The sequence below is a fragment of the Rhincodon typus genome, chromosome 30 (genome assembly GCF_021869965.1).
Source record: "Rhincodon typus isolate 14 chromosome 30, sRhiTyp1.1, whole genome shotgun sequence".
Lineage (NCBI taxonomy): Eukaryota > Metazoa > Chordata > Chondrichthyes > Orectolobiformes > Rhincodontidae > Rhincodon > Rhincodon typus.
Window position 1 is genome coordinate 4861238 of NC_063361.1, and position 13024 is coordinate 4874261.

A 13024-nucleotide genomic window follows, 5' to 3' on the forward strand; every position below is an offset into this window, starting at 1 on the left:
GCAAAATAGCTTAAACTATTTTTGGAATTTTAAAAAAAAATTCTCAACTTCTTTCCAAATAAAATATTTAATATCTAAGAATAGACTTTCTGCAAATTCTAATGTACAAATAAATCCTATCATGACAGCAGGTTCAATCATACAGGATAATGCACTGTCCAACTTGTTAATGAAGAGGAAAGCCAAATGACATTTGAAAACAGTAGAATATCGATTGAAAATTTTGAAATGTGCAATGGAGTGGCTTCAGTTGTTTACTATGTAACCATGGATAGCTAGGTTTTAGAAATAAGCTAAAAGTAATGTATAATTCTATAGAGCTAGGATGGGGCTGGTGATGCTCCGATTATAGATTACTATCATGTTCATTCATCCAGTGGATAGCAGCTCAGCGAATTTCATGTTGAATTTGCAATAATGGGATATTCACAATTTAAATCTGGCAATGTACACTCAATATTTTATGTTGTATCATGTTAAAGTAGACAGAATGAAAACAGAAGAGTGAAAAATGCTTACCACTGTCCCAGGGTCTGTCAAAAGAACATAGGGCATTACAGCTGAAATAGGCCATTCAGCCCTCAAGCCTGCTCCATTCATCAACTAGATCATGTGCTATGATCTCAATGGATATTATTACTGGCCAAGTTAGATGCCAGACCGAAACCCTGAATAGATTTGTTTTGGCTTTAACAAGGTGGAACAGAAACATGCAATGCCACAGACTTGAGTTTAATAATAAAACAGAAGTTTGACACAAAAGAAATGAAGATAAATCATAAATAATAGTTAACACAAATAAGATTTTGATACACATGGTTAAAATATAATCTCATTGATCCCAAAAACACTCCTTTATAGTGCTCGGTTTGACATCTGTAGGGCTTAATTTAACTGTGCCTTCAATTTTCCATCTTGAGAATCCGACAGCCTCTTCTTGGATACACCTAAAACTCAGTTATACGACATTCTCAACTTCACATATCCCTGTAAGGAATTTAACCAAACATTTCTGGCCTGGAACTTTCAAACTAAACTTTAGTGAAATCACCTCTTTTTTGACATTCTTAAACTATCTCCCTTTCTTGAGAGCAACTGTTTTACACATTCAGCTTCAGACAAGACTTCTGCAAACTACCCCAAACTGAAAGCAAAAAGCTTCTTTTTTTCCTCCCAGCTATGGATGCTTCTCTTATGCCGGAAACAATCCAGAACGTTCTATCTCAAAGCCTATTGCACTACACTATTCACTTCATTCATTCATAAACTCTCCCAATGTAAACAAGCCCATCACTCTCCAGCAGCTAACTCTCTCGGAATATTTTTAAAAATAAATTACCATGGTTACGGGAATATCTAAAAGTTAACCATTAAACCCCTTCAGACATGGAGAACACCCATATGCCACTGCTTCAAAATTTAAAAATCTAAATTAAATATTAACATATATTTAAATTACATACTTACACCACATAAGGCTGATCTGATGTGACCTTTACTCTACTTTCCTGCCATCCTCCATAACCTATGACTCCCTTATCAAGCAAAAATTTGCCCGAAAGTCAGCCTTGAATATATTCAATGATCCAGACTCCTCTGCTCTGTGGGGAAAGAGAATTCTAAACACCAACAGTAGTCCGTGGAAGAAAATCCTCCCCACCTTCATCTTAAATGGGAAACTGTGTATTTTGAATATGCCCCTGAGTTTTAGATGATCTCATGTGGGGAAATGTCCTGTCAACATCTACCCTGTCAAATACCATCAGAACCTTAAATGTTTCAATAAGATTACTTCTTATTCAACCTTGTCAAACTTTCTGCATATGACAACCACTTCATGGTACAAATTAACCTAATGAATCTCCTCTGAATTGTCTCCAAAAGAAAGTGCATCTGTGATAAGCAGGGTGACCAAAACTGCACACAGTACTCCAGGTATGGTTTCACCAACTCCTGGTGTAGTTATGAGCGGGGTTTGTGTCTCGTTTTTCCCTTATTCTCTCTCATTTTTCTATATTGAGCCCAGTTCTCACTTGCATGATCAACCTTACATCTGTTATACACAGTGCTTTTTGTTTTACTTCAACTTATTGTCTCTCTTTCATCATCCACGAAACTCTGGTTTGATTGCCCTACATTTCTACTTTATGCAAAGTTACATAACTGTTCCAGAACCACTTCAAAGACAGGGGTCAAAAAGGTGCCTCACCTTTTCAATTAGGGATGGGTAACAAATCCTGGCCTTGTCAGTGATACCAACATCCCATTAAAGACTTCTTTTAAAGCCAGCATTAGATGTTTCCCTGTCAAAGTCCGATTCCAATTTATTCATGCCAGATCCATTCTCTGCCCACAAAATATTGCCCTGCCTCAATTAATTTTACTCTGATTGCTCCATGTCCATCTCTGTAGACAAGATAAATCTTATGATGCTCTGAGCATTGTTCCTCAAGTGTTCTCCTACTAACACTTGGCTCACCTCATTCACTAGCGTCAGATTCATTAATGCCTCCTTCTTCAGTGGACAAGAAATGTACTGATCAAAAAATTTTGTAACACATTCCTCCCTGCACTTTGCATTACTGTCCCAATCTACATTGGGATAACTAAAGTCCCCCATTCTCAACACTGTATAGTTCTTAATCACTACGCCATTTGCTTGGAAATGTGTTCTTTTTATCCATCAATGACGAATGTAGTGGAACCTTTCTTAACTTTAACAAAGTAGATGTTGTCCTTGTTATCTCCAGTACAACCTCTCTTTCCCAAACTAATACCCACCTGAATCAATACCGACGCCTGTCTTTCTACTCCATCTTCAAAAACACCACAGCAAAATTTGTGTAGCCTGGCTATGGTTGCAACTTCATCAGCATTGTACTTGTGCTCCAAAAGTAACTGTTTCTCTAGCCAAACTGTTCCAGTACAGCTATAACTCTGGCAACTACCTAACAATGTGCAAAATTGCCCAGGTGGGTCCTAATCATTAAAAGCACGAAAAATTCAATCTGGTCATATATACCCCATTTGTCCACGTTAAATCGTTACTGAAGTACTGGACTTGGTGTCGTTGATAGTGTTATCAACTCATTGGGCTTAATCTTGTCAATAGTGCTATCAAGGGACAGTTATTCACTAATAGCTTGTACATCTGATTGCCATTTGTGTTGTTCCAGGATCACTTGTGTCCCGATTTCCAGCCTAGGTCTAAACATGAACAGAAATGTCAACTCCAGGGGTGAGGCAAGAGTGACTGTCCTTGAAATCAATGCAACATTTGATGGATTGTGGCATCAAGGAGGCCTAGTAATATTGAAGGCAATGGAAATCTCAGGAAAACTTCATGTCAACCATCTTTTCCCCTGGTCACTGCTACAGGAGCTGCTCAGCGTAATGCCTTTGGCTCAACAATCTTCAGCATCTTAATCAGTAACCTTCCTTACGCCATGATTACACAGTGTTCATTTCCATTTGAAATTCTTCAGGTAGTTAAGCAGTTTGCACCTTCATGCACCCAGTCCTGGGCAACATTTGGGCTTTTGCTAAAAAATGGCAAGTTTCAGACAATAATTGTTTCACCAAGAGAGTCTATATCAAACTTCCATCAACATTAATAGTATTATCATTGTCAAATCTCCCACCATCAATACCCTGGAGGTTAACAAAAAAGTGAAAACTTTATGGTGGCTCAATAGCTGATTGAGATGTTATCTTAAAGATCTCCTGCTTTTCAGCCCAACTCCCATTACTTAGGGATAATCGTTTGTCCTGCCCTTTGCTTATTTCTAACTGGTTCTTTATTTCCCCACCTGTATTTTTTTTTAACCTTGCATCCTTTCTCTCTGGCGCTTTGTTTTTTTTTTCTCTCTGCAAACCTTTATTTTCCTTTGTCATTTCTTTTCTTGGTCTCCAAATCTACATATATGCTTCAAAGTCTATTACAGTCCACGCACAATTCTGTTTTTTCCTTTATTTTTGCATTTCTCCAACTTTAATAAGGTACAAGCTATTACCTCCTGTGCTCACTGTACATTACAGGAGATCTTTAACTCTACCCTTTTTCCATTCATCTCAGAGATAATCCAGATATAAATAGAAGGCTTTACTCATTTGATGATTGCAAGAGTAATTGATTCTTCGTTGGTTACAAAGTCACTGCTCTCCTCTTGAGCAGAAGCCTGACATTGAAAGTCTTTCAATAAGTGGAAAATATATGCCAAAAGGAAGTAGGGTAGGGGTGGGGACAAAGAAATATCGATGAAAATAACTATGAATTATTCATGAGATTTTAGTCTATGTCCAAAATTATCAGCAAATTCTGATGCTGTTTCTTAAAACTTCTTAATGATCCCTCTGGAATTCTCTCCCACATCAAACCAATGTTTGCCACTATTGTGCCAGCATTTTTATTTCAAATTGTGCATAACCAAGGGCATTCTAAAGATAAAAATTCCAAAAGCTACAATTTCACCTATCAGTCTAAGGTGTGGATTGCTACTTGCTTCAATAGCCTTGAAACATGGTTATCGATGAAGGATGGTGACAGAGTGCCAAAACTGGACTATTAACATTCACTGAAATTATATAGTCCATGATAAGACATTGGCTGGACCTCAGTTTATTTTGGAAAGAGATGCTGATTACTTTCATACAAAGGTCTACATAAAATTGGAATTCAGTGAATTTATTGAGACTTTGACAGGCTCCCATAAATCTGAAATGCTGATACAACAAATCAGCTTTCAGGAAAATATGATACTATTCCTTTTACTTGCCAGGGAGTCACAGAACTAAGAGAAGCTTCCAAGCAGTTTCCTATCCTCTAATAATAGAGAATCACTAGACTCGAAATATCAACTCTGCTTTCTTCCCACAGATGCTACTGGACCTGCTGAGCTTTGCAAGCAATTTCTGTTTTGCTTTCTAATGAGGGAGGTCTGTTAATAACTGTTTCCAGAATGTCTGAACAAAATGTCTTTTTCAGAGGGACATTGGTGTTCAGTTTTATTCTATCAATGTGTCACTTATCAGCTCCAAGTACCAACAAACAGTAGTACATCATTCCTACATACGAGCTGATCTTTTTTGTTGAGAGAGAGAAATCTTACTGAAAAATAAGATCATGGGGATATTTGACAAAGTTGATGCCACAGAATGTTTCCCCAAACGGGCATCCAGAACTATGAGATACAATTGTAAAACTAGGGTATCCTATTTGAGACTGAGATGAAGAGAGGGTCTCTTCACTAGACAGCAGTAGAGACCTGTTTATTGAATATGTTCAAGACAGAGTTAGAAAGATTTTTGATTGACAAGTGAGTTAAGGGATTTGGCAGCAGTCAACTAAGTGAAATTGAGGCCTCAATCAGATCAGCCAGATGAGATGATCAAATATCAGAGTGTCATAGGGCCAAATATCCTATTCCTGATTCTAGTATTACTATTTTTAATACGCATCCTGTCTCCAAAATTCCAGCATCAATGGATCAGTAGTGCTTCAGCATCATTAGCTGATGTTGATGTTGATGTGTGTTTGGCAGCCTACAATTGGCTGCATATTTCAGCAACGCCTGAATGGACATTGTTGTTTTCCATAAGTTTTTTTACATACGCCATTCGTGTACTGAACTATACATGTTTTGTCATTCTGTATGGATATGGTTTATGAAGCAGAGGTTAATTTGTGAAAACTGTAGTAGGTTTTGATAACATACTAGTTGTTTTGAACAGACATATACATTTTGCACAACACTTAAAATCTTAAGCAGAAATTGAACTCATTGTCTCCAACTATCGCCCTACATACCTATATTGTTTGGAAAATTGGTTGAAAAGATGTGCAAATGCTGTGCTGCGAAATGTCACCTCAAACACATCAAGTGTGTCACATCATGTCTTAAATGTTTTGTATCTAGCCTCTCACATTGTCTTGAATGAATTATAGTATCAAATGTCAATAAACGTAACCCTTATGAAAGTTCTCAATGGATCAACTGAACAGAAGTGTCATTCGCAGTTTTTCATTTGCCTGTTAAACATATCCCATAGCATAACTGAAACAGCCTCAATAGTCCTCAAGTTGTGCTGTTTCTCAAAAGTTTCCACTTACAAATTTCAAACGTTATTATAATTACTCTAAATACTAGCAGCGCACATTACAAATACAAACAAGCAAAATAAACACTTTTACCAGTTTGAATGTGACAACACAATTTAATTATGAAAATGGTGGCCACTTGAAGACATGGATGATACTCAAATACTTCAATTTAAGCTCAGCATGATGCTAACTTCAGACTGAGAAAACAGCAGCAAGCACTCTTCATCATGATTCAGATAAAATCAACCATTAAAGCAAAACTGGTGAGAGCCCAATCAGATAGCTAAAGTGATAGCTTTCCGTTTTAAGGAACCAAAGCAGGTAAGAAAGGCATCGAGGTGGACAGTTATAGGGAGGGAATTCCAAACTGTGATACACTGCCACTAATGGTGCAACAATTAAGATCCAGGATGCTCAAGACAATAATTTGACTGAATTTTTTGAAGAAGTAACCAACAGGATTGATAAGGGCAGAGCAGTGGACATGATCGATACGGATTTCAATAAGGCATTCGACAAGGTTCCTCATGGTAGACTGGTTAGCAGGGAGAACTAGCCCTGGATACAAAACTGGTTTGAAGTAGAAGAAAGAGGGTGGTGGCAGTTGGATGCTTTTCAGACTGAACGCCTGTGACCAGCGGTGCACCACAAGGATTGGTGCTGGGTCCACTGCTTTTCATCATTTATATAAATGATTTGGATGTGAACAGAAGAGGTATGGTTAATAAGTTTGCAAATGACACCAAATTGAAGGTGCAGTGGACAGCAAAAGGAGGTTATCTCAGGATACAATGGGATCTTGATCAGATGGGCAGATGGGCTGAGGAGTAGCAGATGGAGTTTAATTTAGGTAAATATAGAGTGCTGTATTTCGGAAAGGCAAATCAGGGCAGGACTTATACATTTAATGGTAAGATTCTGAAGACTGTTGATGAACAAAGAGACCTTGGAGTGCAGGTTTACTGTTCCTTGAAAGTGGAGTCGCAGGTAGATAGGATGGTGAAGGTGGCATTTGGTATGCTTGCCTTTATTGGTCAGTGCACTGAATATAGGAGTTGCAGGTGTATAGGACATTGATTAGGCCACTTTTGGAATAGTGCATTCAGTTCTGCCTTCCCTGCTACAGAAAGGATGTTGTGAAACTTGAAAGTGTTCAGAAAAGATTTGCGAGGATTATGCCAGAGTTGCAGGGTTTGAGCTATAGGGAAAGGCTGAATATGCTGGGCTATTTTCCCTGGAGCATCAGAGGCCGGGTAGTAACCTTTTAGAGGTTTATAATACCATGAGAGGCATGGGGTGGGGAAAGTCCAAAACTGGAGGGCATAAATTTAAGATGAGAGGAGAAAAGGGATCTAAGGGGCAACATTTTCACGCAGAGGGTGGCGCGTGTATGGAATGTGCTGCCAGAGGAAGTGGTAAAGGCTTCATCATATAGGATTTTGGTTAGACTGCACCTGGAGTAGTGTGCAGTTTTGGTCTCCAAATCCCAGGAAATATATTATTGCAATAGAAGGAGTGCAACAAAAGTTCACTTGCTCCTGGGAAGGAGCACCTGTCCTATGGAACAGTTGAACAGAAACATTGGATAAACTGGACCTGTGTTCCTTACACTTTCAAAAGACTGAGAAGTGATCTCATTGGAATTTACCAAATTCTTAAAGGGATAGATGCAGGTAAAATGTTTCCCCTGTGAAAGTGAGTCTAGAACCTGAAGACATAACTTAAAAAGGGGGATGCCGCTTAAGTCCAAGATGAGAATATATTTTTATTGGGGGTCTTGAGCTTTTGGAATCTCTATCATAACAGCTGTGTAAGCTCAGTCTTTGAGTATGTTTAAGGATAGAGATTGATAGATTTCTGATAATCAGTGTCTTCATAGGACAGTCCTGCCATCCCAGGAACAAGTCTGGTGAACGTTCGTTGCATTCCTTCTATGACAATAATATATTTCCTAAGATGTGGAGACCAAAACTGCACAGATTTATGGGGATTGGGGTAGAAGATATTGAGGTGTTCAATCAGCCATAATCATACTCAATGATGAAACAGTATCTTAGAAAGAAAAATTAAGTTGAAGATGGGGACATAGTTTGCCAATACAGTGGAGTCAAAGGCTTTTTTAAGAAGCAAAGCGGTGCAGATCCAAAATTCACCAGTTGAGAGGATGGTGGAGACAGATTGAAATTAAGTCCTTCAAATGAGAATTAGGTAATTATCTAAAGAGATACATGTAGAGGTATATTGGAAAAAGGCAGGGAGCTGGATCAAGGCGATTTACTGTTGCGGAGATCTGATACAAACATGATGTGATGAATGGCCTTCCCATGTTCTGTAACCATATAACTTTATGACTGTAAAATTCTAATAGTGAAGGATAAATATGTAGAACATGTGGAAAGGACTCACCAATAATGCCACTGTCCCTGCTTTCCAGTGTGGAGGTTGGACTGGTGACAGTTCCATAAGAGCAATCTTTAACAGCTGCAGACGTACTGGCTGGTGGTAGGGTAGAACAGGGACTATTAGCAGGTGGGGATGCAGTACTGCTAGTCAAGGTAGAGCAGGGACTGATTCGCTGTGTTTCTGTAGATGTCTACAAAAGTAATTGAGAAATCATGAAATATTAAACAATAGAAAAACAAACTCATTACAGCAAGGCAACTTCTTTTTTCTCGACACAAATATTACAATTCTTTAGAGAAACTATGTTATCATAATTCCCTGTTCACATTCTTTCATACATCACATTAAAAGCAAGCAGTGATTAGAAAAGTACTTAAAATACTTTCAAGAACTTCTAAAAACAATCAAATGTAAATTTCAGTTACATCTTGGCTTTGCCAAGTAGTTGAACAAAATGGAGATATTGGACTACTGACATGACAAAAACACTGAAGTATGAGGCTTTTGCTCAAATACAACCACTGTTCAACTTTCTATTGAAGGGTATTCTGCTGTGAAAATGGGACTGATATGGTTTGAGATTCACATTGAGATGTTAATCTGTTCATTGCTTCTTTGACTAGCTGATCAACTTAGCTGATCGCAATTCAGTATCTAAAAGAGATGTGATCTTCAAGTTGTAGTTCACAGGCTCATCAGCTTTCATGAATCCAGAGAGTTTAGACTGGTTGGCATTTGGAGTGTCAGACCTACTGATACAGCCAACAGGGGAAGCCCCTCTCTATAAAGGGTTAAGGTGAGCAGGGTGGTGAGGAGACTGAGAAGTAGGTCACTGAGGTAGATCCAGCAACAACGATGGCAGGTGCACAAATGTCTGGTTCCAATGTATTGACAGGTGAAAGTGCTCAATGAATACAAAACCAAGTCACTATAATCTATCACATTATCTTGACCTCAGAACTTTCCAAGGCATTTTGCACCCAACAAAATACTTCTTGAGGTTCAGTTACTATTATCACATAATTAAATGCAGCAGCCAGTCATGCCCTGCAAATTCAGACAAACCATCAAATGAGCTGTTGAAGACTATTGATGAAAGTGTGAAATGTTGACCAGGTTGAAATTCCTATTCATTTCAGGGACTGCCATGGGATTGCTTAAATTCACTTGAACAAGTACAGTCAGGCATGGTCTGGGATTTCACTTGAAAATAGAGCAGTTCTAATAATGCAGCTCACCAATAACATACATGACAGTCCAGATGATAGAATGAACTGAGCCTTGAACTCTCAAACTACCGGCTTAGAGGTGAATGCGCTATCAACTGAGACAGACAGACATCTGTAAACCCAATACGAAAGCAATTACAGTGAAATTAAATTACACCAACCATATCTGAACCGTTAGTTGAAGAAAACCATTTAAAAAATAAAAATAATGTGTTTCAGTGGCTCCTGCGGGTTTATTAATGTTACCTGTGTCAGCTAATACAGTCTACTAAATACATGACACATAGTCGCATAGCTACCAATGTAGCAGATTTTTTAGGTACAAAATTACAGATGCTGCATTTCATCATATCAAACTTACAGTAGGTAGAATATGAGAATAACTTGGCTGGCTAATGGCCTATCGATTTAAATGGGTCTCAGTGTACTGAGCTTTTAGAAGCAATGGAAAGATCCCTTGACTGACTTAAAATAGATTTCATTAAGGCTGTAATTCAGAAATCTGAAGTGCACAATATGGGGAGGCTGTCAACTATTACCATTTATACACACAAGAAAAGGAATTCAGGTCAGCAGCCTTAAAGATCCTGACAGCCCAACAACCTTCTGTTCCTGATCCAAAAGGCTACAAATACAGTCTTTGAGGTCATTTTTTAAACTTTGTCTTGACTAAATTTCATTCATAAAACTGAGGTGATTTGCAAATTTCACCATACTATAGCATTGGGAAGTTTTCAGGATCAAAATGATGGTCAAGTGGTTCAAGTATTATTCTCAACATCCAACTGATGCCACATCCATGTGGGTTCAAATTCTTCTCCTGGTAAAAGTGAAGTCACTTTCTGTTATGAGCTTTAAAAGATCACTGGATCAAGTGGAACACTAAAATAATTCAATGTTACATATCTTGGAATTTGAAGGACAAGTACCTGTGATCTTATGGTCCCTGTGCAAGGGAAACAAAAATAACCAAAAATTTGACAAAATTTAATTTAAAAAATTAAACCAACAAGACCATCAACACATCGACAATTTAAAGGAGTGAGATGTGCAAAAATAAAATAAAGTTTAAATTGCTGGATTATTTTTGACATAACATCAGATTTTACGTATGATCAAAAGAGCTTCCTCCACTAATAACCTTGAGCATTGGATGTATCACGTCGTATTCTATTAGCATTATGGTCCTTTTCCCTTCATTTTACTTGGTATAAAGATTAGCAAAAAATGACTAAACTAAACTAAATCCAAAACAATGGAATCTACATTCCGAATCTAAACGGCACAGTACAATTCAATTAATTTATATATTTTTAAGCATAGAAGAGGCCATTTAGCTCATGGTGCTTGTGCTAGCTCTTTGATAGAGTTATTCAGTTTGTCCTATTTCTCCTTGGCCCCAGAACATATTCCCTTTTTCAAAGTTGCTGATGAATCTGCTTCCATTATACTTGCAGATTATAACTCACTATGTAATCACATTTGCCTTTCTACCCTCTCATTATTTTGTTCGTTATCTTGACTCTGTGTCCTCTGCTTACTGGCCCACTCTCTTGTGGATATTGCTTCTTCTTAATTACTCCAATTAACTGTCTTAAAAGTTTAGCATTCATGGTTTTAAATAGATAACCTTACAACAGTACTCATTCAGAAAAGATGGTGCTTTGGTATTATTTAGAAAAACCAGAAGGCTGGTCTAACTGCTTTAATTCACAAGATCTCATAGGGCTTTATGGTCAGAGAAATAGGTTTGAACATATGGAGAAATGTGATATAGCAAGTGAATTACAAAACATCAGAGTTCAGTAATATTTGATAGATTATAAAGAAGATTTAAGAATATTTACAGCCCAGTATTTAATGCTAAAGCCACAAGCTATTTCTATTTGGAATCAGAGTCAAATATAAAATTTAAATAATGAATTCAGACTTCAACTAACACTCGGTAAAACTTTCACTTGATAAATAACTTTTGATCAGTATGGGTAACTTTTATACAAAAACACAATGAAATCAGAGTCTTAAAATAACACAAACCATTTCCTTACTACAGAGTAACAGATGTAACATCCATCCAGCCTCAGTCAGTCTTAAAATGATATTGCCCATTACTTGGCTCCCGTTATTTCTCAAACATCTGTTATTTTAACAATGGTTTTAGTTACAACCGAAAACGTAAATCTTTTCCCAGGCAGTTACAAGTACAGGATGTCAGCAACTTCTGTAGTAACTCAACTCATCCTATCTCAGTTAGTGGAATAACATGCAAAACCCAGCAAAATTGGAACGATTTACTACAAATTTTGAGGCTTTTGGAATTTACTCAACACTACCCCTTCCATCCAGGCACCTCTCTTTACAATTCCTTGACTAATCACTGTTCCCTTTCTTAGGCTGAGCAACCACCTAAAAGTCTCTACAAATATCACTTGGGAACTAACTTCTTCATAGAGACTTACAGCATGGAAACAGACCCTTCGGTCCAACTCGTACATGCCGACCACATAAATTAATCTAGTCCGATTTGCTAATATTTGGCCCATATTCCTCTAAACCCTTCCTATTCATATATCCATTCAGATGCCTTTTAAATCTTGTACTTGTACCAGCCTCCATCACTTCCTCTGGCATCTCATTCCATACAAGCACCACCCTCCATGAAAAATTGCCCCTTAGGTCCCTTATAAATCTTTCCCCTTTCACCTTAAACTTACGCCCTCTAGTTTTTGACTTGCCCCATCCCTGGGAAAAGTCCCTGCCTATTTACCCTATCCATGCCCCTCATGATTTTATAAACTTCTAGAAGGTCACCTCTCAGCCTTCAACGCTCCAGGGAAAAATGACCCCAGCCTATTCAGCCTCTTCCTATAACTCAAACCCTCTAACCCTGGAAACACCCTTGTAAATCTTCTTTTGAACCCTTTCAAGTTTCATGACAACCTTCCTACAGCAGGGTGGCCAGACTTGCATGCAGTATTCCAAAGGTACCCTAACCAATGTCCTGTATATCCACAACATGACCTCCTGACTCCTACACTCAAAGCACTGACCAATAAAGGCAAGCATACCAAATGCCTTCTTCACTATCCTATCTACCTGTGACTCTGCTTTGAAGAACTGTGAGCCTGCACGCCAAGATCTCTGTTCAGCAACAGTCCCCAGGACCTTACCATTAAGTGTATACGTCCTGCTCTGATTTGCCTTTCGGGGCAGCCAGCGAAGCGAACTGCTGCAGGGAGCTCGGGGCAGCCAGCGAAGCGAACTGGTGCAGGGAGCCCGGGACAGGATGCAG

General features: G+C 38.3%; 1 protein-coding gene across 7 annotated transcripts in view; it reads right to left on the reverse strand.

Annotated features, from left to right (window-relative positions):
- tanc2a (tetratricopeptide repeat, ankyrin repeat and coiled-coil containing 2a) overlaps window positions 1–13024 on the reverse strand; it is a 754278-nt gene that overhangs the window by 269727 nt on the left and 471527 nt on the right. For all 7 annotated transcript variants that reach the window (XM_048614640.1, XM_048614638.1, XM_048614637.1 and 4 more), the window contains one exon: window positions 8507–8693. In XM_048614640.1, coding sequence (XP_048470597.1) covers window positions 8507–8693 — 187 coding nt within the window. The remainder of the gene's footprint in view (window positions 1–8506; window positions 8694–13024) is intronic.